At 36.9% G+C, this 25,599-nt stretch overlaps 2 protein-coding genes across 7 annotated transcripts in view; one reads left to right on the plus strand and one right to left on the minus strand.

Moving 5' to 3' along the window:
• The window catches only part of SESN1 (sestrin 1), an 89,579-nt gene extending 72,355 nt beyond the window's left edge, over positions 1-17,224 (minus strand). Inside the window, exon 1 of one of the 2 annotated variants that reach the window (XM_006187421.3) lies at positions 16,517-17,215. In XM_006187421.3, the coding sequence (XP_006187483.1) occupies positions 16,517-16,795 (279 nt within the window). In that variant the 5' untranslated portion in view covers positions 16,796-17,215. Of the gene's footprint in view, positions 1-16,516 lie in introns of both variants that reach the window. The other variant, XM_014561540.2, reaches the window with a different exon arrangement.
• Positions 17,225-18,230: 1,006 nt separating this feature from the next.
• Positions 18,231-25,599, plus strand: part of CEP57L1 (centrosomal protein 57 like 1) — a 58,440-nt gene continuing 51,071 nt past the window's right edge. For 2 of the 5 annotated variants that reach the window (XR_004321882.1, XM_032484671.1), the window contains exon 1: positions 18,275-18,334. The gene's annotated coding sequence lies outside the window, so the exon portion shown is untranslated. Of the gene's footprint in view, positions 18,335-25,599 lie in introns of all 5 variants that reach the window. The other 3 variants (XM_014561508.2, XM_032484673.1, XM_032484672.1) reach the window with 3 other exon arrangements.

The following is a 25,599-nucleotide window of genomic DNA, read 5'->3' on the forward strand; positions in this document are numbered from 1 at the left end:
AAAACAAAACGTAAACATAAGCATTCTTATGTTGCACACCCAACTCTTCTAAGGCCAAAAGGTTCAAAATACGATGGATAAACTAGATTTCAGTTGGGCAAGAGTGCCATCTAGTGCTCATACAAGCTACAACAAGCTGCGAATTTGGAGAAAATTTTCAGTTTGATGAAGGGGAAAAAAACCCACAAATGCAAAACTCGTTAGGAAAAAAATTCGCTCTATCAACAGCCAAAGTCTTTAAAATAAAGGTATTTCTAAACAAAATTAAAGAATTGAAGCTTTTTAAAATTAGTATTTACCATATTAGAAGACACATTTCAGAGAGTATACTGAAGTTCTACTTACATAAAAGTCATCCTATGAATAAAGGTGTATTGAGCTTATTTTCCTTTCAATAACATGTGTTTTTTGGTCTTATTAAAAGAAACAGAAGTAACCACTATAAAAATTTTGGAAAAATGTAGAAAAGTATAAACCACAGCCCAAAGTTAAGTACTATTAGCTTCTGGAGATTTTATATATATAGATATAGCCCCTAGATTTAAAATACACATGGGAAAAATACTTTAATTTTCGTCAACTATTTGGCCAAATATAAAAAATGAAATATGAGAAAATGATAAATAATTTTAAAACTAAAATTAAGAGCTTTCCCTACAGTTGAAAAACCCTAGCTTCAACATTATATTCAGTGGGATAAAATTTTTTTAAAAAAGAATTGCTATCAGTTATGTAATCTCTTTGGTCTGGTTTTGCAAGAGCAAAAATTCATGAGGATTGGGGCTTGTAAAATGAAAAAACAGAAATTATTTCATCTGTTCCCTTTCAGATATCATTAAGTTGATAGTAAAGTATACCAATATGAGTTTGGGAGATTTGAATAACAATTTGGGTTTGCAGTAATGTTTATTCATTTGAGAATGCTCATAAAGCTTTGGGCTTTATTTTTAATTCCCTCTCCCTTCAAATCATAGACAGAGTTTATTAGATAATCATTAAATGATAAAAAGAAAGCTGTCTGCCACTTCCTACCTTTTGGACAAATGCAGTTTTGCATTTAGTTCAAAGAATGGGAAGCAGGGAATTCCCCAGGATTGCACAGGAATAATGGGGGACAGAAAAGTCTTGGGGGAAGATGAAGAAGAAAGAAAGATCAAGAAGCTGCTAGAGGGAGGTGGGCAGACCTCTCTAACTAAACCTTGGTAGGCTCCAATCAGTGAGGCAGCACGGCCTTGGGAAGGGCGTCCATCAGCCAGGTTAGGGTGAGGCTCCTCTATCAAGAGACTGAAAGGTTGGGGAAAGGGCAGAGCCTAAGCTTATACCATCACTTGCTGGACTGCACTCTCTTCTAGACATTAATTAGGTTCCTGGGCATATAACCTAAATCACAACTCTCTTCACAGTATGCAGGAAGGCCCACTCTTCCCAGCACCTAGGAGGTAGGTTGTTGTTGCAGGGTGCTTTAAAATGGCTCCCAGTGACCCCCACCCTGTCTCCTGGTACTCACTCCATTGTGCAATCTGTTCTCCTTGAGTATAAGCGGGATCTCGTGTTTTGCTTTGAATGAACAGATTAAGGCAGAAGTGATGGCATGTCTCGTTCAAGATTAGGTTATAACAGACTGTGACTTCTGCCTTACTGGCACTCTTTTGCCAGTGCCTTGTCTCTGGCTCTTCTTGGGTGCTTTCTCTGAAGAAGCAAATGTAGAGGCCAACATGACAAAGAACTGAGAGAGCTGCCAGTCAACTACCAGCAAGTAACTGAGGTTCTCAATCCAACAGCTCTCAAGGAACTGAATCCTTCCAACAAAGATGTAAGCTTGAAAGCCAATTGAGCCATCAGATGAGACCACAGCCCTGGCCGACATATTAATTGCAGCCTCATTGGAGACCATGAAGCAACAGTCCTCGCTAAACTTAAACCAAATTCCTGACCCACAGAAATTGTGAGATAATAAATGTGTATTATTTTAAACCACCATATTTGTTATGAAGCAATAGAGAACTAATTTGGTTGTTAAACAAAGAAAAGCTGCTCAACTCCACCTGAGAGATCATACCCTGAATCTCTACAGCTGGCTATGGCAGCCTCCCCAGTCACCACCAAGGCCCCTGCTTGTCCCCTTGGCACAACTGGGCACTTATTTTATGGGTTTACAGATTAGGTTCTCCTCAGTTCACTTGCCTGGTCTCTCTCTCCCACCCAAGGGCTTCTGTACCTTCAACATCTGAAATAAACAACAGAACATCTGAGCAAACTTCCTAGATCCATGCTTCAGTGACCAGACTAGCTTGAAATCTAAGTGCATGCGTGGTTTCTAACATAAATACTCATCCTGACGATATACTATTTATTTTATTGCCTTTTGGACTTTCTGTTTACTGTTTACCAACTGGTATGAAAATACTTTAGTACTTTAACAAGCACTGTTGTGCCAATGCATACTGACTGAACATCAGCCCCAATTTTTGCTGAAAGGTTAATTCATCAGACAATATTTAAGCTCCTCATTCTATTTCCCTTCAATGAGTTTTTAAATATAATTAATGTAATTTTTACAACTTCTTTTAGCCAGCTCCATCTTTAAATTATGATGGTATTACCACATGGAAACTGCCAAAGCTAGAATTTTTTTATTTATAATACCCAACACTATAGTGAGAAGAAACTTTGACAAAATTCATAGTTACATGTTCATACATGCACTGACAGATGGCAAAAGGGAAATTAAAAGAAGGTCACAAAAAGGAAACAAAAATGAGGCCAAAAGTTAGTCTGCAGGAAAGAACAATTGAGCATTAGTTACAGGCAGTCATAAGAGGTTTGGCTTGGTCATGTTGGGGATAGAAGCAGTGTGTACTTGTGTAAACAAACAGATAAGCTGAGAAGAAAAGTTAATTATTACATTAAAATCTATTTGCTCCACTAAGCTATCTTTATTGTCCCAATCCATCCTGATCTTTCCTTGCTCTGAATGACTATGACATACAATATGTCACACAATTTTTTCACATTGATTTTAAGTCATTTTCCAATATAAAATATGTGAGCATGAACAAAAACAAAAAGACTATAGGAAAACAGATTAGTGGTTAAGAACATAGACTTAGAAGTCAGACATGCCACCTGACTCTCAGTATTCACTACTTGGGAAAAGTTGCTTAATCTTTCTGTTTCTTCATCTATAAAATGAAAAACTCACATCACAGAACTGTTGTAGGTATAAAACTAGATACTACAGGGAAATGAGCCTTGAAAGGAAGTGTATGGATGGTTTGCACAAATTCTTCCATAATGTGAAATGTAAACTTCAAATTTAAAAAAGGCAATAGTGCAGGAAGAATTTGGTTCTGCAGATCTGGTGTGACCCAGACAGTGTCACCAGCAAGTTGTACCACCTTTAGGAGCCCTGGGGGCCAAGGAAAGAAGCACCCAAGGCAACTGTAAGTACTTCTTCTCAATCTTTTGAGAAGTTCCTGTCTTGCTAGCTAAATAAATCAAATTTAATCTAATTTTGCAGTGAATGGGTACATTCATATTTGTATATTTGTTTTGTTTTGGGACGATACCTTTCTGAAAATATGTAGTCCACCTGAAATCTTGCCAACGTTACATGTAAAACACTTATAACAAAACCTGGCATATAGTAAACACTCAAGAAAATTATTTATTAATGATTATTGTTATAAAAAGAAAATTTAAAATCTCTAATAATCTGACCCCTAAAAGAGAAGCAGGGTTACTATTTTGGCACATGCAAGTTTCCTAACATTTTACCCTCTCTATAAAAATACATGTATTTGGTATACTATTTTAAAAGTTGTTTTTCCACTTAAATATATAATTTTTTCTTATATATTTTAAAACTTTCAATAGCTGCATAATATTCCTTTAAACAGATGTACCATAATTTAATTAACTGATATTTAGTTACTGGATATTTAGATTATTTACTTATATATACAAATACATATAGGTCATACATTTATATCATAAATAGTAGTATACAAATTATCATCATATATGTTTTTCAGATGACTTCCTAGATATGGAATTACTATGTACAAACTTGCCCACCAACAGCTGCACTGTTATCAACATACTACCATAAAATTTAACATTTTGAGTGACAGTCTTGATTTGTTCTTAATCTTTTTTCAATAAATCATTGCAAAATTCTTAATGGTAATAGGGGTTGTTTTCAACTTCTTTCTGTCTATCCCATAGGACCAGAACAGTGTCAGGCACAAAGACAGATTTAAAATGAATTCTTACTAACCCTGTTATTAAGTATTTTAAGAAAAGAAAAGGAACCATAATTTGTTTCATTCCAACCAATAAAAAGCATCTAATATAAATAGGAAGTACTAAAATGACAGAATATTTACCTCAAGGCTTGACTCTTCACATTTTACCATACATCTATTTCCAAGTTCAAAGAAGGAGCCATCGAAGACTAGCATAGATTAGACTTTATAATCTGAATACATCTCTTAATCTAAATAATCATCATTAATGATTTACTTACAACAATAAAATGCACTAAAGGGAATAAAACAATAACAGTAAAACAAAATCAAGATTAAAATACTCTTGCTTGGTGGAAGAGCCAAATACAACTCTAGCTTGAAGTTCTGTTTAGAAAATTATCTTTATATGTTCAACTGAAAAAATAAAGAAAAGGGCTTGCTAGACACTCATACTCTAATACTTAGTACAGGCCCAACTGTGCAACATTTGTTTTAATCTTCAGTATCTAAGGAAGATAAACTAAACTTTTAACACAGCATTTAGGGAAAAAAGCAAATGTAATCATTTGTCAGCAGCTGTCAGTAGTGAAGGAAGGATAATATTTAGATTTTCCATATTCTTTGACAAGGTTTGTGACCATAATCATTTTGTTTCATCATGCCATACTAGATTTTTAGTGAACATGTAATAGATACCAAAACTCTGACCTAACAAATGGTATGCAAAAGTATACAGAATGGTACTTACTACTATGAACTTGAAAATATTTTGTGCTTAGTACAGTTACAATGGGACTTACCCATTATTTTTATAATATTTGATATTTACAAATATCAGTGAAATATTTTAAAATCCAATTTGTAACATACAGGCAGCAAAGTTAAGAATGCCTAAACAATAATGTTTAAGAACAGTTCAAACTGGTAACTAACTTCTTAAAATCATTTTGTAATTTGTTAGTTCATAATTTAAGAAATCAATATTAAAATGTTCCACTTTGAGCAGATACATGTACAATTACGGCAGGGACAAGAAAAAGGTACTTTTTACACTATTTTGACATAATCCTTTATGATTCTAGTGATAATTTTCCATAATAAATAAAAGAATCCAAAGACTTTCAAGTATTCAAGGAAACATACAAATGGAAAAATGATTTCTATATGAGCTCAAAGTAATGATACAATCTGGACTTGATTTCTTTAAAAGACAATTGAGGCCCCTTTTCTTTCTAACTGTAAACAACCTGCTGTATGACATGCAATGCAATACCATATTTTGGGAAATTTCAAACATTTATAATTCACAGGAAAAACTCAACACTCCTACACTATTTTTTTTAAGCCTGCAATAGTGCAGTTTTTCAGCTACAAAGCCAGAAGCCAGTTATAAAACCAGTACTTTTCCACTAGAGTTACTTGTGGGGCGGGGAAGGGGATGTTCAGCACTGCAAACGTTAGGGTCTAAAATAAGATCATTGCAAGGAGTTACTACAACACTTGCACTGCCAGCACTGTCATGGCAACAATGAACTAGCTAGGAGAATGCTCTTTTAACATTCAAAGCTAATCTTTGGAAATAGATTACTCATGGAAATATACCAAATTTTTTTTAGTTAGTTCACTATAGACATCATCATACTTGGTAATCTCTTAATGTAAAGATAAATCTTTCATACACCATATTTCCAAGCTCACAGTCTAGAGCCTTCTTGCAATCAGTTGAAATTTATACTGACAACATAATGAAAATAATGTGCCACGTGAAACATGAATATTCGGCAGAGTTCTAATGCAATTTCAAGATGGGCCAGGGTTTAAATAAGAATTTGATATGCAATATAATAACATCTGAGAATGTGTTTTCTCCCAGAAACCAAAGTTTTACATTTCACCCTGAAGGAAAAATAATTTAGAAAAGACAGTAACATATATTTTCACTATTAGGAAATTTATATTAAATTTTTATTCAGAATGTGCAGTATAATGGTGAAAAGCATGGACTCTGGAGTCTTACTGCCTGGGTTTGAAACCTGGCTCCTCCTCTTACTAAGCTATGATACCTTGGGCAAGTTATTTTACATTATTTGAGGCTTGATTTTTTTCCTGGTGCATAAAATGGGGATAATAATACCTACTCTTACAGTGTTGTGGTGGAGACTGAATGAAAACGGTTAAGAACTAGGCTTCTCATTCAGAATGTCTATTCTTACTATATTTAAAAATATACATTCTACAGAACTGGAAAGATTAAGGGACTGATAAAGATGACAAGATACTTTGTCCCAATGCAAGGCAGATTATAAAGGGAGCAGGCATGAGAGCTCAGAAGGAGCCTCAAAGACACCTGCCACATCTCATGAAGCAAATTTAAGAAATTAAACATGGTAAAAAAAAAAAATCTTCAAGCCCTGTTACTTTTGGGGTATCTTTTTGGCAATGTAACCTTAGCTTAGTTACTTTATCCTTAAAATCATATCAAGTTGTCAAGGCTGGGCCAGTTATCTGGCAGAAAATGAAAGGACTGTTTTGGGGACTTTCTGCTTAATACATCAGGCTCCTGTTGGGGGAAGCAGAGTCGGAACACTGACAGTGCAGCGCAAATCTCCTCAGTAGACCTTCAAGGCAAGCAGTCTCTGCAGCAGATAACTTGCCTCAAGTATCACACATGAATCGACTAGACGCAGAGGGTTCAGTTGCTTATGACAACACTGGCACAGAGCCATCATTTGCTTTCCTATATTTTATATCCCTGAAAACACATTTGAAAGTCAAATGTTCCTAAGTGGATTAATAGAGTAGCATGGTGTCAGGGAAGGAATCCAGTTCCCAGAGTGCTAAAACAATATTTATAAAACCCTTACTTTGGTCCCTAGAGGTGCTATTTCCTCTAGGGTGCTATTCCCCAGGGCCAAGGAACCTGGAAAGCAGGTGAAAACTTTCCCAGTTGCCCGGTGACTTGGGGCACCCTAAAGGGCATATGGTGCCAGAGGGCTCAACTTCCCATCTCCTCTCCCCTAGTCGCACTGTGAGGGTGAAACAGAATACTAATAGTTAACATTCCCTGAGTGCTTACACATATTACCTCATTTAATCCTTGTAACTCTGTGAGGGAACTGAGGCTTATGGAGGTTATATAACTTGCCCAAGGTCACAAAGATTGGCAGAGCAGGACTTAGAGCCAGGTCTAACTCCAAAGCCCACGGTCTTGACCATTCTCCTCTAATGCTGTCCACATATTAAAGCACAGACCTTGGCAATGGACCTCTCCATGTACACTTGACTATGTGGATGACACCTACAGCTGCCTGCCTACAACCCCTCCCTGCTGGCACCATATTGACATTCTAGAATGGTGCTGGACTCCAAGGAGAGGATGGATGCTACAGATCTGCCATCACCCCTGGGGCAAACTTCTGGGTAAGTCCACCACTTACCCTGAGGCAGTGGTTGGTTAGAAGAACACTTTGATAAAGTTGGACATCAGTATTAATCAGCTAACATATTAAAATTTAGTATACAAAAGGCAATCAGCGATGCTAGTACACATGGATACAAAAATTACATAAAAATCTTAAAGTAATGCCAGTTTGGAGTTTGACTCGCTAGCTGCGAGACCTAGATTGAGTTCATCTTCTTCATCATTGTTATCATCACCAATACTCATCATCATCATTACCAGTATTTACTGAGCACTTACTACGTACCAGGCCTACTTCAACATACCTTACTGTTCACTTAATTCTCAAAACTACTCTGTGAGAATGGTATTATTATTATCACCTCCATTTTACAGATAAGTAAACAGTCTCAAAAAGCTAATTCATAATTAAATTTGTACAGTATATCAAGGTTTTTTTTACAAAATGCTTTACCAATGTGCTCTCCTTTAATTTTTTGTAATCCCATCACAAGGTAGATAATAAAACTATGTCAATTCACAGATGAGAAAACTGAGAGTACAGAGGTTAATTTATTCATGAGCATATGGCTGGTAAAGAAATTCCAAGATCTTTAAACCATTCTGCACTAAGATCTCTAGTCAATGTGAGACTCTTTATATATAAAATAGATGACTAGAGAAGAAAAAAATAATCAAGAGAAAGAAAGCAAGAGCTTCTTTTGTTTTTAAAGTAGAATCATTATTAAAATTAAGAGAAACTTACAGCCTTTCCTTTGACATGCCAAAAGATTGCTAAGCACAGTGTTTGGCATATTGTAGGTACACAATAAATATGTCATGAATGAAATGAGAAGAAATAATTCACTAGGTTCAATTGTAAAATCTGTACTGCCTCAATAATTTCAATTATTTCTTATACTCAGAACCTCTGTCACCAACAAAACTGAATAAATATGTGTTATATTTTATAATTTAAATCTGCCAGTGTATACATTACTTTATTGGGTGAGGTGTAATCACTATCAGCAACTTTGAGAGATCTTATTTTATGAGAAAACTTGTCTCCCTCTCATTTATATCACTTTTTATTTTTGAAATGCTTCTCTAAATATGTCCTTTAGTACCACTGAACATATCACTCTACCACTATTTTGCAAGCCTTGGTCTCTATCACATGATTGGAAGAATTTCTTGCTGTGTTTAGGCTATGAATAGCATTTGAAAAATTACTCAGTTATAATTATAGACAGCTAACACCTGCCAACTTGCTAGAAAATGAAATCATGTAAAATTTAAAGACTATTGTGCAATGCTTGTCAAGCACTGAAGTGTCAAAACAGTAAATGATCACTTTTAGTGGGGTAAACTAAGATTCTAATTAGGCTTTACTGAATATTACACGTAGAATTGACAAAGTATCCAATTTAAATTTTTAAAAAGGCATATATATTTATTATCTTGTCAATTAAAACAATTTTTAAGTTAAAACCTAGTTCTAGGGCATCTAAATAGTAAACACTTAATGACTGTGTATATATGAAAGTAGATTTGGGTAATCACTTTCATAAAAACTCACATCATAAATTTTATTTTCCTTTACTATAGTTTAAAAGCTTAGGGCACAGGGAAATATACACAAGATCTTATGGTAGCTCACAGAGAAAAAAATGTGACAATGAATATACATATGTTCATGTATAACCGAAAAACTGCTCTACACTGGAATTTGACACAACATTGTAAAATGATTATAAGTCAATAAAAAATGTTAAAAAAAAAAAAGCTTAGGAAGTTGTTTGAAGGTAATTTTATAATGTAAGTAATAATCTATAAATCTATGAAGTTTTTTACTTTTTAAATTAAAAATAGGAAGATTTACATAAAGCATAAAACTAAAAGTATCTCATTTTTCTAAAGTAATTCTGTATTTCATCGCAATCTAATTAGATATTTCTGTAAGTAATTATATAAAAGAAATTAAAACATGAGAAGACAGATAATTCTTGTGTTTCCAAATTTTACAAGTTTTTTTCATATAAACTGAAATATGTCACAAACTGTGACAATCTACTAGGATACGCAGACTCAACAATAAAAATGCCAACTGGGAAAATCCAATAAATGGTCCTAATAGTCATCCTACAGACACTCCCTAAGTATTTCCAGTGAAACAGCATTCTTTTAAAACATGCATCTTTTAAAAGACCTTTTTTCTATACACAAATGTCATGGTAAATGTATCTTTATTAACATTACTTTAAATTGGTATGTTAACTAATTGCAAAAAAAAAAAAAAAAAAAGCAAAGCATCAAATAATGTTCTTGTAGTGTGACTTAAATTTCCAGTCTGCCCATTGCCCCCAGCAATACCATCATCAGATATTCTGGAGAACCCTCAGGTACCCCTTAGTATACTGTACCAGCAGTATTAAATTAAATTAAATTAAATTAATTAAAGTACTAGGTAACATCATCAAGGTCAATTAAGGTATTTCTCTCTTAAAGTAATAAATATGATCTAGAAAAGCTAGGTCAAAGTAAATCCTATTTTCCATTGAATTCAATTTAACAAGTAAATATTTTACCACAGTGTGAAACAAATACACTGATTTGAGAAATTATGACAAAGAAGAGATTAAAATTGTTGGCAAGGCTTGCTTGGTGCTGATGTACGTCTAGTGTAACTTTCATCCTTCTGTGCATTTTTAGCACTGACTCCCCCTCCACCAGCATATTCCCTGTCCTTCCACAAATTCTAAAATTTTACCCATCTATGGTTCCTCCAGTACATGCTAATTTGCTACCTCATAAACACTGCTTGTTTTTAAATATGAAATTCTTTATGATTAAGACATAACACCAATTAGGGCCTTGTTGTTTCAAAGCCTTAAGGGATTAATAATACTTTTTAGACTTAAGATTCCATGGTTACTTTCTGTCACATCAAAGTTTCAACAAATCCTTAAGTTGGCTGTTTTAGTTGTTATCATCTATTCAAATGCTTGAAAGCTATCCTGCAAATTTCTAATGGCTTACCAAGAGGAAAATGAATATAACTCTAAAACAAGAATAGCACATCTATTTCCTAATTCTTTTACTCCATGAATGATCTGGACAGTACTTCAAGGGCACAAAGTGTTAAAGATAATAAAATAATTCTAATTAAGCTTAACTATTGTTTCAGGGAGTCCTCCACGGTATTATAAACAACCCATGACCTTAAATTGAAATCTAATAGGCAAGTGTTTAACATCCCATTTTCCTACAAAGCACTACATCCCATTTATAAACAAACAAAAAAATTATGTTAGAAAAATATTTTAAAAATCAATCACTCTGGTTTTTCCCCCCTCATGCTAGAGACCATTTGGGGTACTGTAAGAGTAATAAAATATCTGAAATCAGAAAACAAAACAAAAAAATAATATCCTTGTTAGTTTCAATCTTTCTTAAAAGTCAGAACAAAGGAAGAGAACAGGATGTATTTTTGTATTATAAAGAGGACACTGGGGGTAGATGATGCAGATATGATTCATCCTGTAAGCCAGTGGGTAAAAAGAAAATAGGCTCTTTACTTTGTTTTCAAATTACATAGAAAAAAAAAGTTAAAGATTTGCCTTCAGTTTCTTTACATTCTTCATCCAAAGAAGCCCAGACAACCTGAGGGTCAATAGTATTCTCCTTTGAGCTCAAAAGCAAAGAAAGAAAGAGGTCAAAGACAGAAATGCAAGGAAGCACTGAGGAGAGAAGCAAGCTAGGAGGCTTTCAGAGGGAAAGGAATTGAGTTCTCAGTGAATCAATAAAACAAGGAAGACAAAAAAAAAAATAAAATAAAAAAAGTGGATATGGAAGAGAGAAACTGTGTAAATAGTGAAAAGAGGACTTACATATTTGCTGTGATATCTAAGAGTCAGCAGCGAATGTTTGAGATGGACTAACTTAAGCTTTTGGCTTTGACTAGACATGGCAGTAAAAAAGAAATCAAAACAAAACAATCATCTTAAAAGGTCAACTCTACTTCCAAAATGTTCTTAATCCGTTATGTTTTATAGCATCATTATAAATTATGTTTCCAATCTAGCAGAATCTAAATTATAACTAGACCAAAGCAATATATTATCTAGTTACATATGAGTTTTACTGGCAGCCTCTGACTAAACCTATCTTCTGTCTCTCTTCTTTCTCACCAACAGAAATCTTTATTCACGTGATGAGGGTTCTTCTGGCTCTTAGGGGTTGAATGTGGATTAGTCCAAACCAAATAGAGAAATGTCCAATTTCCTTGCCAATGACTGGCTTAGTAAAGGGCATGTGACACTCATCAATAAAAACTGAGAAGTCTGCTGGAAGGTTTCTGGGAAAAGCTTTCCTTCCCTGATACACACATGGGAAGAAACTCTTTTCCTCTTAGCTGCAGAGGGTCATGATTACACATGGTACCTAGAACTGCTGTAGTAACCTTGTAACCATGAGCTGAGTCAGCACTTGCTAGGTTGAGCAAAGGAGAACAAAAAGATAGAAGATTAAAAGGTAGCGTAATTCAGCTAATGATTCAATCATTCAAGCTTGAAACTGTCCACCCTCCAGATTTATTTTGTGAAATAATAAATCTCTTATTGTTAAAACTACAAACTGTATACTACCCAGTGGATACCAACTGGATACTCCAATTGCAACTCTAACAAACTGTAAATGTGCACCATATCCAACAGCTGAAGTTTCTTTTCTCCCTTGGAGGGTAACAATCACTTCACTAAATGAAAGCCTCCTCCACCCCACTTAACAAAGATAAATACTTTGTTATTTGGTCTAAATTTTCTATCTTAAGCCAAGTTACTTTCAGTCAGTGTTAATTGTTGGCAGCCATATAAGAAAATTTAAGTTTTCCTTTTTCATGGTATGGAAATGAAGAGGATCAAATGACTACTCTTGGAAAAGTATTTGGCTATTTTGGATACTCCTCACAATCTTTTGATAAATATATACACACTCACATTTTCCCCCTTAATTACATGCATCACAAATACCATAGCTCACCAGTGGACTATATTAGTATATTGGGTCAGTGTTAACACTTCTGTTCCTTTGCTTAGGGAATCATAAGGTATTATGGGTTTAAAAAACAAACAGTACAACTAAAGCCTCCTATGAGAACAGAAGACCTTCCTCAAAAGCAGGGAACAAATCTAATTTATCTTCCAATCCTGAGTAAAGTGCCTGGCACAGAATAGTTCTCAAAAAATGTGTTGAACAAATTTAAGTATGACTTGAAATCAATAAATTGAGAACAGAGAATGCTATCTCCCAGTGTGCCAATTTTGTACAGGTTTAGCCATTTTGAGTTGAATACATCTTACTACCACCCTACCATCTCTCCCTTCCTAACATAGTCCTCTGAGCTGACCTATAGCAATTAAGGACCTTCAGGGACAGCTGCAGGAATTGCAAATGCAGTTCAGCTTTTGCGGCTTACTAATGAATAACAGAATGCATTAAAAAGCACTGTATTTGAATTATTTGCTTTCCGGTGTGAAGCTGGAATGTTAAGTGGAAGCCAGATGATGTTGGACATTATATAGCATCCTAAAGAAGTTTGGATTCTATCCTAAATATTTTAGGGAGAAGAGAAATATGGTCAGATTTTCATTTTAGATTAATAGCTCTGCAATTATGTGGAGGATGGATATAAAGGTAGAGGATGAGTTAAGTCTAGAAAAATAAAAGGTAACAATGTCAGAACTAGAATAGTGGTGGCAGGGGCAGAAATCCCTTCAAGCACTATTACTAATCAGATTGTATCATAGGAAACTTAATCTCAACATGTCTAAAACAGAAACTCATCATTCCCCTAAACTGACCCTCTACCACTGTTTTGTCTCCTGAAATGACTGAACTATTTACCAAGTAGTTCAAGCCAGAAACTTTAGAGCCATCTTTCATTTTATTTTCCTCATCTCCTATACCCAATTAAATAATATATCCTATGCTTCTAACTCCTAGCTATCTCACAGACCTCTTCACCTTTTCCTACTACGTCCTGCTCCACCTTTGTTGCCTTGGACTAGTGGAACAACCTCCTAACTGATGCTGCACATCCACGTTTCACCTCTGAAATCCATTCTCTGAACTGCTTCCAAAGTGAGCTTCTAACATGCCATGTATCATCATGTCACCATCTTGCCCAACACACCCCCTCAGTGGCTTCCCATTGTTCCCAAGATAAAGCCCACAACTCTTAACATGGCCCACAAGATCCTCTGTTCTCTGGCTCCTGCCTAAAAACAGTAAGAATTCCTGACTTTATGGGAGTTTTTAATGTGCTAGGCAGTGTGTTATGCTTTGTAAGCATGATTTCATGTTATTCTCATTGTGAGGCAGAACTATTAACATCGTCCTTATCTTGCAGATGAGGAAACTGAGTCAAGGAGAGATTACATAACTTATCTGAGGTTGTAGAGTTAATGAAGTACTGGAGTCAGATCAGACTCCAGAGTGTGCACTTAAGCTTTCACATTCTCCTTAAAATGTATGCTCCAACCACACTGCCTTACTTTCCACTCCTAGAATTCATCTGCCGTGAGGCCTTCACACATACTACTCCCTATGTCTGGAACATTCCTCTCACAAATCTCACTTTTGCCCGGATAATATTTATTCACCTCTGCTTAAACGTTATCCCTTCAGGGAAGTCTTCCTTTACTATCTAAAATTACACTGTTTATTTGTTTACTATTTTATGGCCTATCTCCCTTCAGGAGAATGTCAAAATTGTTCACCACTAATTCTCAGGTCTTAGAATGGCATTCAGCAGGGGTTCAATTAACATTTGCTGAATAAAGACATGAATGAATGATGTAGGGATGGAAACTCCCTAATCCAGTAACTTCATCTATTCAGACCAAGAAACAAAAAGAAGCCAAATATAAATTTGTTCATCTACTAGATATTTATTTAGTAGCTTCCAGGTCTCAGCCAACACTCTTGAGAAGTTCAGCCCACTTAGGGGAGACAGACACATAAACATGTGTTTTAGCCCAATGTAAGTAAAGTGCATGTAAGAATTGTGGCCAGAATAATGTGCAATAGATGTCGAGATGAAAAAGAGGGTATAAATCAATGGGAAAACTACACAGTAGAGGAGATTCTTGAATTCTTTTGCAGGATAATGTGTCTTGAAATATGTATCACATAGTCCAAGTATTTCACTGGTAAAACAGGAGAGGAGCATTTTATATCTCATTTAATTCTCACAACAGCTCTGTATTATCATTCCCATTTTATAGATGTGGAAATCTAAGCTAAGAGAGGTCAAGTAACTTAACTCGTTGAAGATTATGCAGCATATTAATAAAGGAGGAGAATTTATGCCCAGTTCTACACTAGTACCCATTTACTTACCATTAAATCAGTCCTTTGACCCTGTATTCCCCAGGGCCTAATTACTTCTGTTTTCAGTCTAACTCTTAACAAAATTGGTTATCTGATTTCCCTTTCTAATATTTAAAAAGGCAGCAAAATAAAAGATTCAGGAGAAGAATGAAGTATTCTGACAGCAAGGGAAGGAACAGAAAAACTATAAAAACTGAACACACAAATTTGAACAAAATGGATCATATACTCCTATACATTCCATTCTCAGCAGCACAACAGTATGTACTTGATATGCTATTATGAAAAAAAAAAAAAAGGATGTAGTCACCACACTAAGAGATAGAGAAATAATTTCTGATGCTTAAAAGGGCAAACTTCAAGTACTAGAATATTAATTCCTCTCTAGTATCTCTGGATAAATAGAAATTGTGACAATTGTTTCCGCAGTGTTTGTGAGAAGAAATATCCCAAGATCTTAAAGAGTCATCATTTTATGCACATGATTATTTTTGTGTTTCAAACTGGATTCAAACCAGAATAGAAACACTGTTCATTTTAGCTTACATATATACCCAAATAAATTATAAAGTTTAAAACTTTTCATATTATGAATTCGAACAACACTTGTGAATTATGTAATTTAGACTGATAAGCATAAAGAGCATTACTGACCATTCTTAATATCTAAAAACTTTTCACTTAAAAAATCTTCTAATAAATCTCTAATAAAACAAGATAAATTGAATATGTGCAAAACAGGAGGAAAACTACATCATTTTTAATCTTTTGCACTCACAACTTAAATAGGCATGTTATGTTAAAAAGGAAAGAATCAACACAGAGAAAGCTAGTTGAGTAATTTATCATAACAGTTTTTTTACAATTCACTCAACCTGGATCCAACTTTTCAATCTGCAGATGTCAGCTCCTTTACACCATGGGCTTTTATTATTTTATATAATTCTTTCTTTGAGAAAAGAAAGATTACATTTAGGGAACAGATCCTTTTTTTGTTTGTTTGTTTTGTTTTGCTCTTAAGAACAAGAGAAAATTGTTTCATCAGTTATCTTGAATAAGCTGACTAGGAAAGATTTAATATTCTTTATCATTTTAGAGGCTTTTAAATGTGAAACTTTCCACATGTTTGTAACAATGTGAAAAGCATACTGGCTACACTTCCAACAACATGGACATAAGGAAAAGCAAGTATTGCAATTAACTGTAACTTTCACATATTTTTCCCCCCAGGAGGAATGCAGTTTTTGTCAAAACCCTCTAGAAGAAAATACTTGTTTACTTGTATTTGAAAATTACTTTTACTTTAGTTCATCCTGTCCAATTTTAACCCCAAATTCAATGTTTTACAGAACACTCTAAATTTAAGATGCTGAATGATTCAAATAACCTATTTGAAGTATATGCAAAGTGAAAAGCTGCAAGTAAAACTTCACTATATGAGATAGACAGTTGTACTTATAATGCTCTTCCTTACCTGGACGCTCTTCAGAATAAACTCACTTTTCTCTCTTACATCTTCAAAGGGACACCTCTTAGAAAGCATAAGCAGATGAGCAAGAAGTTTGTTCAAAACATCCAAAGAAATAGCATTTGAAAGCCCGTCTGATGGACGATAAGGTGTCTCTTTCACCAAACGAAGACACTCGGTTTTTCTCAAAATGATTTGCCTGATGTTTTCCAGTGCTGTCTCTCTAGTAGTTGAATCTCTACTGCACAGTCCATCCCATCTCACTTCATTCTCTCCTTCAGCCATGACAATTGGAGTTTTCTTTTAAGTCTTCAGTTACCTTTCAGCATGTCACCAAAAGCACTTCGTATTTTTAAAATGAGAAATGTAAGAAAAAAATCAGAGAAATCGAATTGTCATGAAAACACACGTCTGAGTGACATTTGGAACCAGAAGTGTCTTCAATCTATAGGATAGAGCTCGCCCTCTCCTTCTACCCGGAGGGGCAGTCTTCAAGTCAGAGACTGAAAACAAAAAGTTGGAAAGTTGAAAACCTTACAGCGCTGGCTTTGCAGGACAGGCAGTGTCGGGGAAGCGTTCTCCGTCTCGCGGGGTCAGAGGATATCCTTACGTTGTGGAACTGTCAAATCCGTGTTCTGCTCAAAAAGGTTGGTAACAGTTGAACGCTCTCCAGCCATTCGGTGTTTTTTGTCTGTGCAGCCACGGTGTTCTCGGGAGCCTTCCCACCCCGCCCCTCCTCCGGCACCAGTCCCCGCCCTCCGCAGCTCCTCCCTCCGGGCCAGGCGCTGGCAGGGAAGGCTCGCTGAACCCGGGCTCACTGGCCGCGGCGGTTGGAGACCCTAGCGCTCCAGGGGTGCGGGAGGCTTGTGCAGCTGCTGTCTCGGTGTCTCGGTGGCGGCGTTAGAGGAAAGCGTCTCCTGCCCTGCCGAATCTGAACCCCCGGGCAGACCCCGCTTCTTTTCGGAACCCTGCGTCGTCGCCCAGCGCCCGCCAAGCCAGACGGGCACAGGGTAGCCCCGCAATCCCAGAGCGCGGGGCTTGACCGCGAAGCTGGCGGAGCTGCAGGGCCTGAGGAGCAGAGCCCGCCCCTTCGCCCAGCCCCATCGGTGGGGCTCGGCCCAGAGGGCGGGAGCGGGGAGGGGAGATGGGGTCCTCACCCCCCCAGCCCCTCCCCTTTCTCCGCCCGGCACAAACCAGGAGCCGCCCCTGCCCCTGCCCCTGCTCCTGCTCCTGCTCCTGCTCCTGCTCCTGCTCCTGCTCCGTCTTCCCCGCCCAAGCATACGCGACCCGCGGAGGCAAAGCCATTGGAAAAAGCCCCGCCCTCCCACAGGCTACCTCCAGACCCCAAGTCCGCGCGCGGCCGCCAACCGCTGCCGGTGTTACGCATGCGTGACGGCAAGCAGGACGTATGCGTCTTAGGAGGTGCTTAATCGGCGCCGCGGGGGGACGTTTTCCGTCCCCTAACGTTTGGATTTCCTGGCTGTACAGGGGAAAGAACAGTAAGGGGGAGTTGAAGTACACCGAAACTATCACAGACAAGATAAGCACGCCCGAGAAAGAGGGCACAGGCACACTCCTGGAAGACCTTGAATCTAAATTTAAGATCAGCCTAAAAATAGTGACAGTCTCTTTGTTATTGCAAACCCCCGATCTAAGAGGGCAGGGCGTCCTCGCATTGACTTCTGGGAAGTGTAGTTTTGGTGCCGCTGGCGCGTTCTGTTTGCGACAGAAACTACAGCCCCCAGGAGCCACTGCGACGTTGCCTGTGGCGGCCTGCGAGCCAACGGTTAGCACAGATGGAGACTGACCGAGAGCGTCGGCTCGGTGAGCACCGTAGGCTTGGTTGCCGCCTTTCTTTTGACGGGTTTTTTTTCTCCCTCCATTTCCTCAGGGATTTTAGAGACGAAACCGTCTGGCACTGTATTCCTTTGTCCAGGGACTTTTATCATTAATGTGCGTAGGAAGCACTAGTCCGGGTGCCCAAGCCCGAGGGCGCGCTGAGGCGAGGATTTGGGGATGGTCGGTATCCCTAGGGTCGGTCAGAGGGAGCCGCATTAGCCCAGGCAAGGGGGATGCTGTGGAAACGTGCTCTGCGCTCCTGCCTCTGCTTCTGTCAAGTGGGCTCTCGCGGGATGAATTAGCGATACTTGTGCAACTGCATCTTTGTTTGCCATTATATAGAGGTACTCTATACTGCATTTGCTCAAATAAAGTCCCAAGCCAGGCTTTGGAAAAGAGTTGTCAGATCAACTTTGTACGAGATTGAAGGCAAAAGACTCCCAAATATTCCTAGATATGAATTTTTGCAGGCTTTAATGATATCACATAAAAAAGACCTATAGAAATCTACAAAATTTAGCATTTTTAAAGATTCAATCATTTGTTTACAAATTACTGTTTGAGTTTAAAAAGTCACTTTTCGTGAGAAAAGCCGAGGTGTGAAGGGCTGTCAGTGGACCGACAACCAAATTAGATTTTAATTCTTCACATTGCAGAATAGATACGTTTCTTAAAACTTAGCCTTGTTAGGTACTAAGTATACAATAGTGGAAAGGACACAGCACCAATCTAGTTAAATTGATGGTTAAATATACATTACTGTGCAGCACACACACATCCGGTACACACATAAAACATGCAGTACTATATGATATCATTCGGATGGCTGGAAAGAAGATCACTTAGCCCAGTCTTGGGAAGTCAGGGAAATCTTCATCTCAGGCAAAGAGGGAAGAAGGAACAGCATATGGTGAGCTCCAGAGTGAGAGAGATATGGTAATTTCAGGAAATTGCAATAAACCAAAATCATATATATTTTGGGAGGCATAACTTTGTGTATTGATGTACTTTGAAGCAGCAAAGAGACAGGTGTTGTGAATTTTAGTTTCTAACAGTGACTTATCCTTGGAGAGATGTATAGTTGATGAGTTTGGTTTAGGTTGGAAAGGCTTGGACATTCTACTGTTACTTGTTTAAATCAGAATTTTAAAAAACGAGAACTCCTTATGAGTATGACTTCAGGAAACAAACAAAACCATTGCTTTTTTTTTTTTTTCTTTTTTTTTTTTTTCTTTTTGGGAGGCTCATCCTCTTTAGTCTAGCCCACAAGTGGTAGGGTAGATTCTTAAGTCTGGGTCTCCTTTTTTTTCTGTGTAATGGAAACCATTGTCATGATTTTGCCACCACCTATGACTCTTAAATGTATAGCTCCATCCAGCGTCATCTTTAACCTTTCTTATATCCATTTTCTTGATATTTCTTCTTGGATATTTCAAAAGCACCTCAAACTCACCATGCCTAAAATCAAATACATGTTTATCTCCTGTGAATCTGATTCTTTTCCAGTGTTCCTATTTCACTTTAGAGCATTAACATCCACTTGTGAAAATTTGAAACCTAAGCATTTTTCTTGATTTTTTAATGTCCTCCTTACCTCTGTAGCCAAATTATTAATAAGTCCTGAATGTCTTATTTCCCAAATATCCCTCAAATCCATCTTTTTTCTTCCATCTGTGTAAGCACAGTCTTTCACAAACTGCCATAATCACTTGCCAATACCATTGCAATAGTGATTATTCACTCTGGCCTTTCTCCATTAGTTCTCCACTCAGCAGCCAGAATGATCTTTCCAAATGCAAATCCAATTAGATTTTCTCTTAAAACCATTCAGTGATGCCTTATCTTTATCTTAAAAGCAAAATTTCTTTATAAAGCCTAGTGTCTTCTGGTCCCTTTCTACCTCTCCAGCCCCATTTAGTATACCACTCTCCATTTATCTGTGCTTCAGCCATACAGATCTTTCTTCAGTCACTGGTTCTTATATTCCTTTTTGTCCATTTGTTCACTCAGCAAGTATCTGTTGTGTACCTACTATATAATGGGACACTGAGGATGTGTACCGCTGAGCACAATATACTCAAGTCCCTACTCTCATAGATCTTGCATTCTACTAAGGAGAGGTAGACAATAAATATGTGACATATGTAGTAAATGAAGGCAAATGCAGTGGAGAAAAATAAGAACCAACTGGGAAGGAAATGGGGAGTGCCAGTTTTTGAGGGGCAAGTTTCACTTAAATAAGGTGGTCAAAGAACACCTAATCAAGAAGGAGACGTTGGAGGGGATCTGAAGTAGGAGAAGGAGTAAGTCAAGCAGATGTCTGGAGAAAGAACATTTCTGTGAAGAGAACAGCCAGTGCAAAGGCCTGTGGTTCCTCACCTTTGACAAATAGCAGTGTGGCAAGAGAAGATAATAACATGGGGTCACAGAGGAAGGAGGTCATGTAGGTGATTGAAAGGTCTTTGACTTTGTTGATTGAGATAGGAAGCCATTGGAGGGTTTTGAGCAGATGGGTTGCATAATCTGACTTTTAAAATTGATTACTTCTTTTAAATTATGTTCATCATAGACCAAGGAAAAGCAAGGGTAGAAGCAGAAACACTAGAATATAAAGAAATAGTCCAGGTGAGGGATGTAGTGGACTAGGGTGATAACAATGGAGAAAGTGGGAAGAGGCTAGAGTCTGGATATATTATGAAAGTATAGCTAACAGATTTGCTGACAAATTGGATATGAGGTGTGAGAGTAAAAGAGTTAAAGATGACTCCAAGTTCTTAGCCTGAGCAACTAGAAGGAAGGAATTGCCATTTAATGTCATAGGAAATTTCCAGATTTGTGTATGAGGGTAAGTGGGTGAATCAGGAGTTTAGTTTGGCCACATTAATTCTGAGATGCTTCTAAGACAATCCAGTAGAGTTGAATAAATGAGTCCAAAGATGAGGGGGAAGATCTGGCTATAGATAAAATTTTAGTTTTCATAGTAGTGTTTTGATACTTGGTAAAGACTGAGAATAGTTGGTATCACAAAAAGAGGCACTCCATGGAGTTTGGGTCGATTTGGTGTTATCTGCAACTGTGACTTTGCAGGAGTAGCTAGTGAACAGAGAGAGAAGCCTACAGAGTGTGGTGTCCTAAAAGCCAAGTGGAAGTGGTTGAGGAGGAAGTAATGCTAAGTTATGTTAAATGCTGCTCTAGGTCAAATGAGAAGAGGTTAACTGATCACTGCATATGGTAATGTGGAGATCACTGAGGATCTTGAGAGCAATTTCAGTGCAGTAAATGGTATAAAAGTGTGTTTCATTTAAGAGAGAATGGGAGAAGAAGTAGAGACAGTGAGTGTGGATGCAGCACCTCCAGTACTATTTTCTTTGTCCAGACTGTTCTAGCCTAGTGTTTGACTCCTATTCTTGTTGATCTTAGCTGAAATACCACTTTCTCAGAGAAGTTTGCCTGATCTGATTAAATGCCCCTGTTATGTACTCTTATTGTACCATATATCTCTTCTTGCTAATAAGTTACAAATGTAGTTTTAGAATTGTCAGTGTGATCATTTTATTAAAGTGTGTCTGCTCCTAAAGCTTAAGCACACAAGAGTAGCAACTCTGCCAGCTTTTGCTCATCTCCAGCTCTGAGTACAGTGCCTGACATTTAGAATGAACTTAATAAATATTTGACGAATGAATGAATGAAAGAAAAATGTAGTCAGAATTTTCAAAGGTATTGCATGTTTACCTACTGTTTATAAAAGCACACGATAATTAATGGTTGGAGGAAGGTACTTTATAATGAAGGCATTTTAGAAAATTAGTCTTAAAAGAGAGCAAAATTTTATTGCTAGTGAATTTTAGTGCTCACCCTCATGAAGCTGGATTTGCTAATATTTTACCAATATCTAATCCTGTTATAAGATAGTTGAGTATATTTATATATAGAGTATAAAGCATATGTAGAGGATTTCCTGCTTTAAATGAACAGTGCTTTAGTTAAGGAAAAAGCTGACTGGCTGGTCTCCAACAAGAGACCTTCGCTATGAAATTCACTGATGAATTAGTAACTGTAAAAAGAAACCAGGGCTCCTAAGTCTTGGGCACTTACAAACACAGTCTTGCTAAGTGCACCAGAATGTATGAGGTTTGGAGATACACACAATGTGACTGATGAATTTTTAGGATGCCAGTTTATTGATATACTTAGAGATATTTGCCAAGTAGATAGCATAGGTTCTCTGACTAAGGAGTTTTCTCTGTAGGAAAATTATATGAGAAATCATCAGGTTGCTGAGGAGCTTGGAATCAGAAAAAAGGAAATTAGATATATGTTGTGGTCACTTAATAGCTTTAAGCTATGAGAACCTCTGCACAGTAGAGCTTTATTTGCCTCCAATTTTTGCCCCTCTGAGTTCCTTTTTTCATTCCTGACAACTTTTTTTTTCTTGATGGAAACATTCTTTAAATATTTTAAAACTTTTATGTAATAACCTAGTCTCTGGTCTTAGAATCATTCAGTATGAATTTGCTGGTCCATTAGACTGATTTATATTTTAGCCTTCAGAGGCTAATCTTATTTCTAAGTTTTCCCACCACATAGTTTTTGGGGGTAATTGATCTTGACCTCAGCAATGAGGTCTGAGTTGGAGATGTATATTTGGAAACTATCAGCCTATTGGAATATTTTGTTTTATTTTGCTTTTAACCTGCCGTGTCTATGTGCTTACTATGTTTCAGGCACTCTGTTAAATGCTTTGCATATATATTATTTTACCCTTACATAGCTAAAAAAAAAAATGGTAGAGTTGATCCAATGCTTACTCTTAACTGTTACATTACCATTATACTATAACCATGGGAGCAAATAAAATTGGCTATGGAGAGAATGCAGAATAAGAAAAGGGCCAGCGTAGTCTGAAACTAACTAGAGAAGGAAGAGTATAATCAGGAGATGGGCAACCAAGGATTTGAAAATTTCAAGAAGGAATTACTGGTCAATATGCAGAGTGCTACAACATGTCTAGAAAGCTAAAGTTACTGGATGGTTTGACAGTGGTCTGTGTTACCCTACAATGTATGCATCTGGCATGAATTCCCATATTAATATTGAATTACTGTGCTGAATTGAGATAAAGATTGATTGGCTTGGGGTGACCTGTAGGATAAAACAATCTGCCCCCTGAAGATAGGAGAGTTATTTCTAAAGGGCTGGCATTTCCCTTGTTCACCTCTTCCAAAAACATAGGGTCCAAATCAAGAAACCAACTTGGATAAAAGGATTTAAGTAAGTGGGAGTGGGTAACTCTGGATCCTTCTGGGCTTTTCTTTCCTAGGTTTATTCTTTAAGGAGGGGATATGATAAGCATGGATTCTTGGGTTGTATATGCTAAAATAGCACTTACCTGTTGAAGGTACATAAGGAGCTATCATAGAATAGAGCCTAAAAGTGCCAGAGAGAAAATCCTAACTTTTAAGATTTGCTGCCTGGTTTCTTTTTGGTGTCTGTCCTTTCTTCTCTTTTATTATCTTATAGCCTTGGTAAAGTCTTATTTAAATATTATAACTTTATCTTTTCTGTATCAAGACATATAAGGGAAAGAGTCATAGTTATAGATCTAACTAGGTAGGAGCATTGTAGGGGGAGCAGCACCCTTCTGCCAGTGAGGCCAGTGAGGAGGAACAGCAATAATGAGATCTCCAAGGAGAAAGTGAATATTGAGAACAAAAATTGGAACTCATGGGCTTAACTCATAAATTACTCTTGTGCATGCAGAGATTCTTCTTCCACTGTCAGCCTCACAAGATCTGAGTTTTCTTTATTAAAGAAGGCAGTGCCATTTTCCTATCAGAATTTCATCAGTAACCTTTTTTTGTTGCACTTGCAAGGGAATGGAGAGATGAAGTCCTGATATTTGCATTCATTTGTTTAGTACTTATTGGAAACCCAATATGGACAAGCTCTGTGATTGGCACTAAATATATAGCAGCGTACTTAAAAAGCTGCCCTTAAGCATACAATCTGCATGGAATATAGACTATTCTTTGAAGAAGCTTGGCTGGACAGTGAGGAATAGAGAGAGGGTGGTAGCTGCGGGTCTGAGTGAGAGATAATGAGAGACGGGTGATGCTTAGGAAACAGAATCAACAGGATTTAGTGACTATCTGACTATGGGAGAGAAAGAAAATGCCTGGGGTGACTACTACCCAGATGGTAAAGAGTAACTCCTATTAATCAGAGTAGGGAGTATACTAGGAAGATCAGGTTTGGGATGGAAAGATACTGAGTTGAGGTTTGGACATGTTAATCATATTGTTTGAGGGATTTAATGAGTCATTCAGGTGAACAATACCCAGTACTGCTTCTGAAAAGCTTCTGTATGTCAAACCCTAACTCTTGATGTGAGATGTAGCTATAGACTCAGATAGTAAGAGAGCATGGACCTCAGAGTCACAGTCTTTTGGGTTTGAATCCCAACTTCACTTCTTCCTGGCAGTATGAATTTGGCCAGTTGTTTAACCTTTGAATGTGGGAGATGAAATAGCCTTAGTTTTCTTACCTGTAAGAGGAGGATAGTCCCTACCTTCTCAGGACTGTTGTGAAGATTTAATATGATAGTGTATATAAAGTTTTTAGATTAGCACCTGGCACTCAAGGAACAGTATCTTTTAAAATGATCATCTTTCCTGCAGTTTGATTGACATTAATGAAATATTTGTAAAGTGATTTATAGTTGAACTGAAAAGTGTTAATTTTTTATAATCCTACAATTGTTAGTATTCTCTAAGATTTTATAATGAGATCCTTGAATTATAATTCTTCTTTCTCAAATTTACAACATAGCTTTAATAATATTTTGCATTTTAGGCTTCTTAATTGGGGAAAGTTACCATAAGTGAAAATATGGCAATTATAATTTTATTTTCATTAAACAGCAAAATGAAATATTACTGTATTTCTGAGCCAGGACTCCATGTCCAGCTTTGTTTTAGAAATTATTAAAAAACATTGTATTTCATCTGTAACATATCAGTATGATAAAAGTTTAAAGAATGTATAGTTCAAGAAAATATAATTACCAATCACACAAAATTTTATTTAATGTGATATAGTTTTACCCTGTTTAACTCAGAGTTCTTGTTTTTATAATATCTGCCTTATTTTTGCAGCAACAAATAAAGCAAATAAATATTTTGGAATTTAGAAGAACTCTTTAGGTTGGTAAATTGTCATAGTACATTTTAGAAGACTGTTTGGGAAACAGG

Source organism: Camelus ferus, chromosome 8 (assembly GCF_009834535.1).
Source record: "Camelus ferus isolate YT-003-E chromosome 8, BCGSAC_Cfer_1.0, whole genome shotgun sequence".
Lineage (NCBI taxonomy): Eukaryota > Metazoa > Chordata > Mammalia > Artiodactyla > Camelidae > Camelus > Camelus ferus.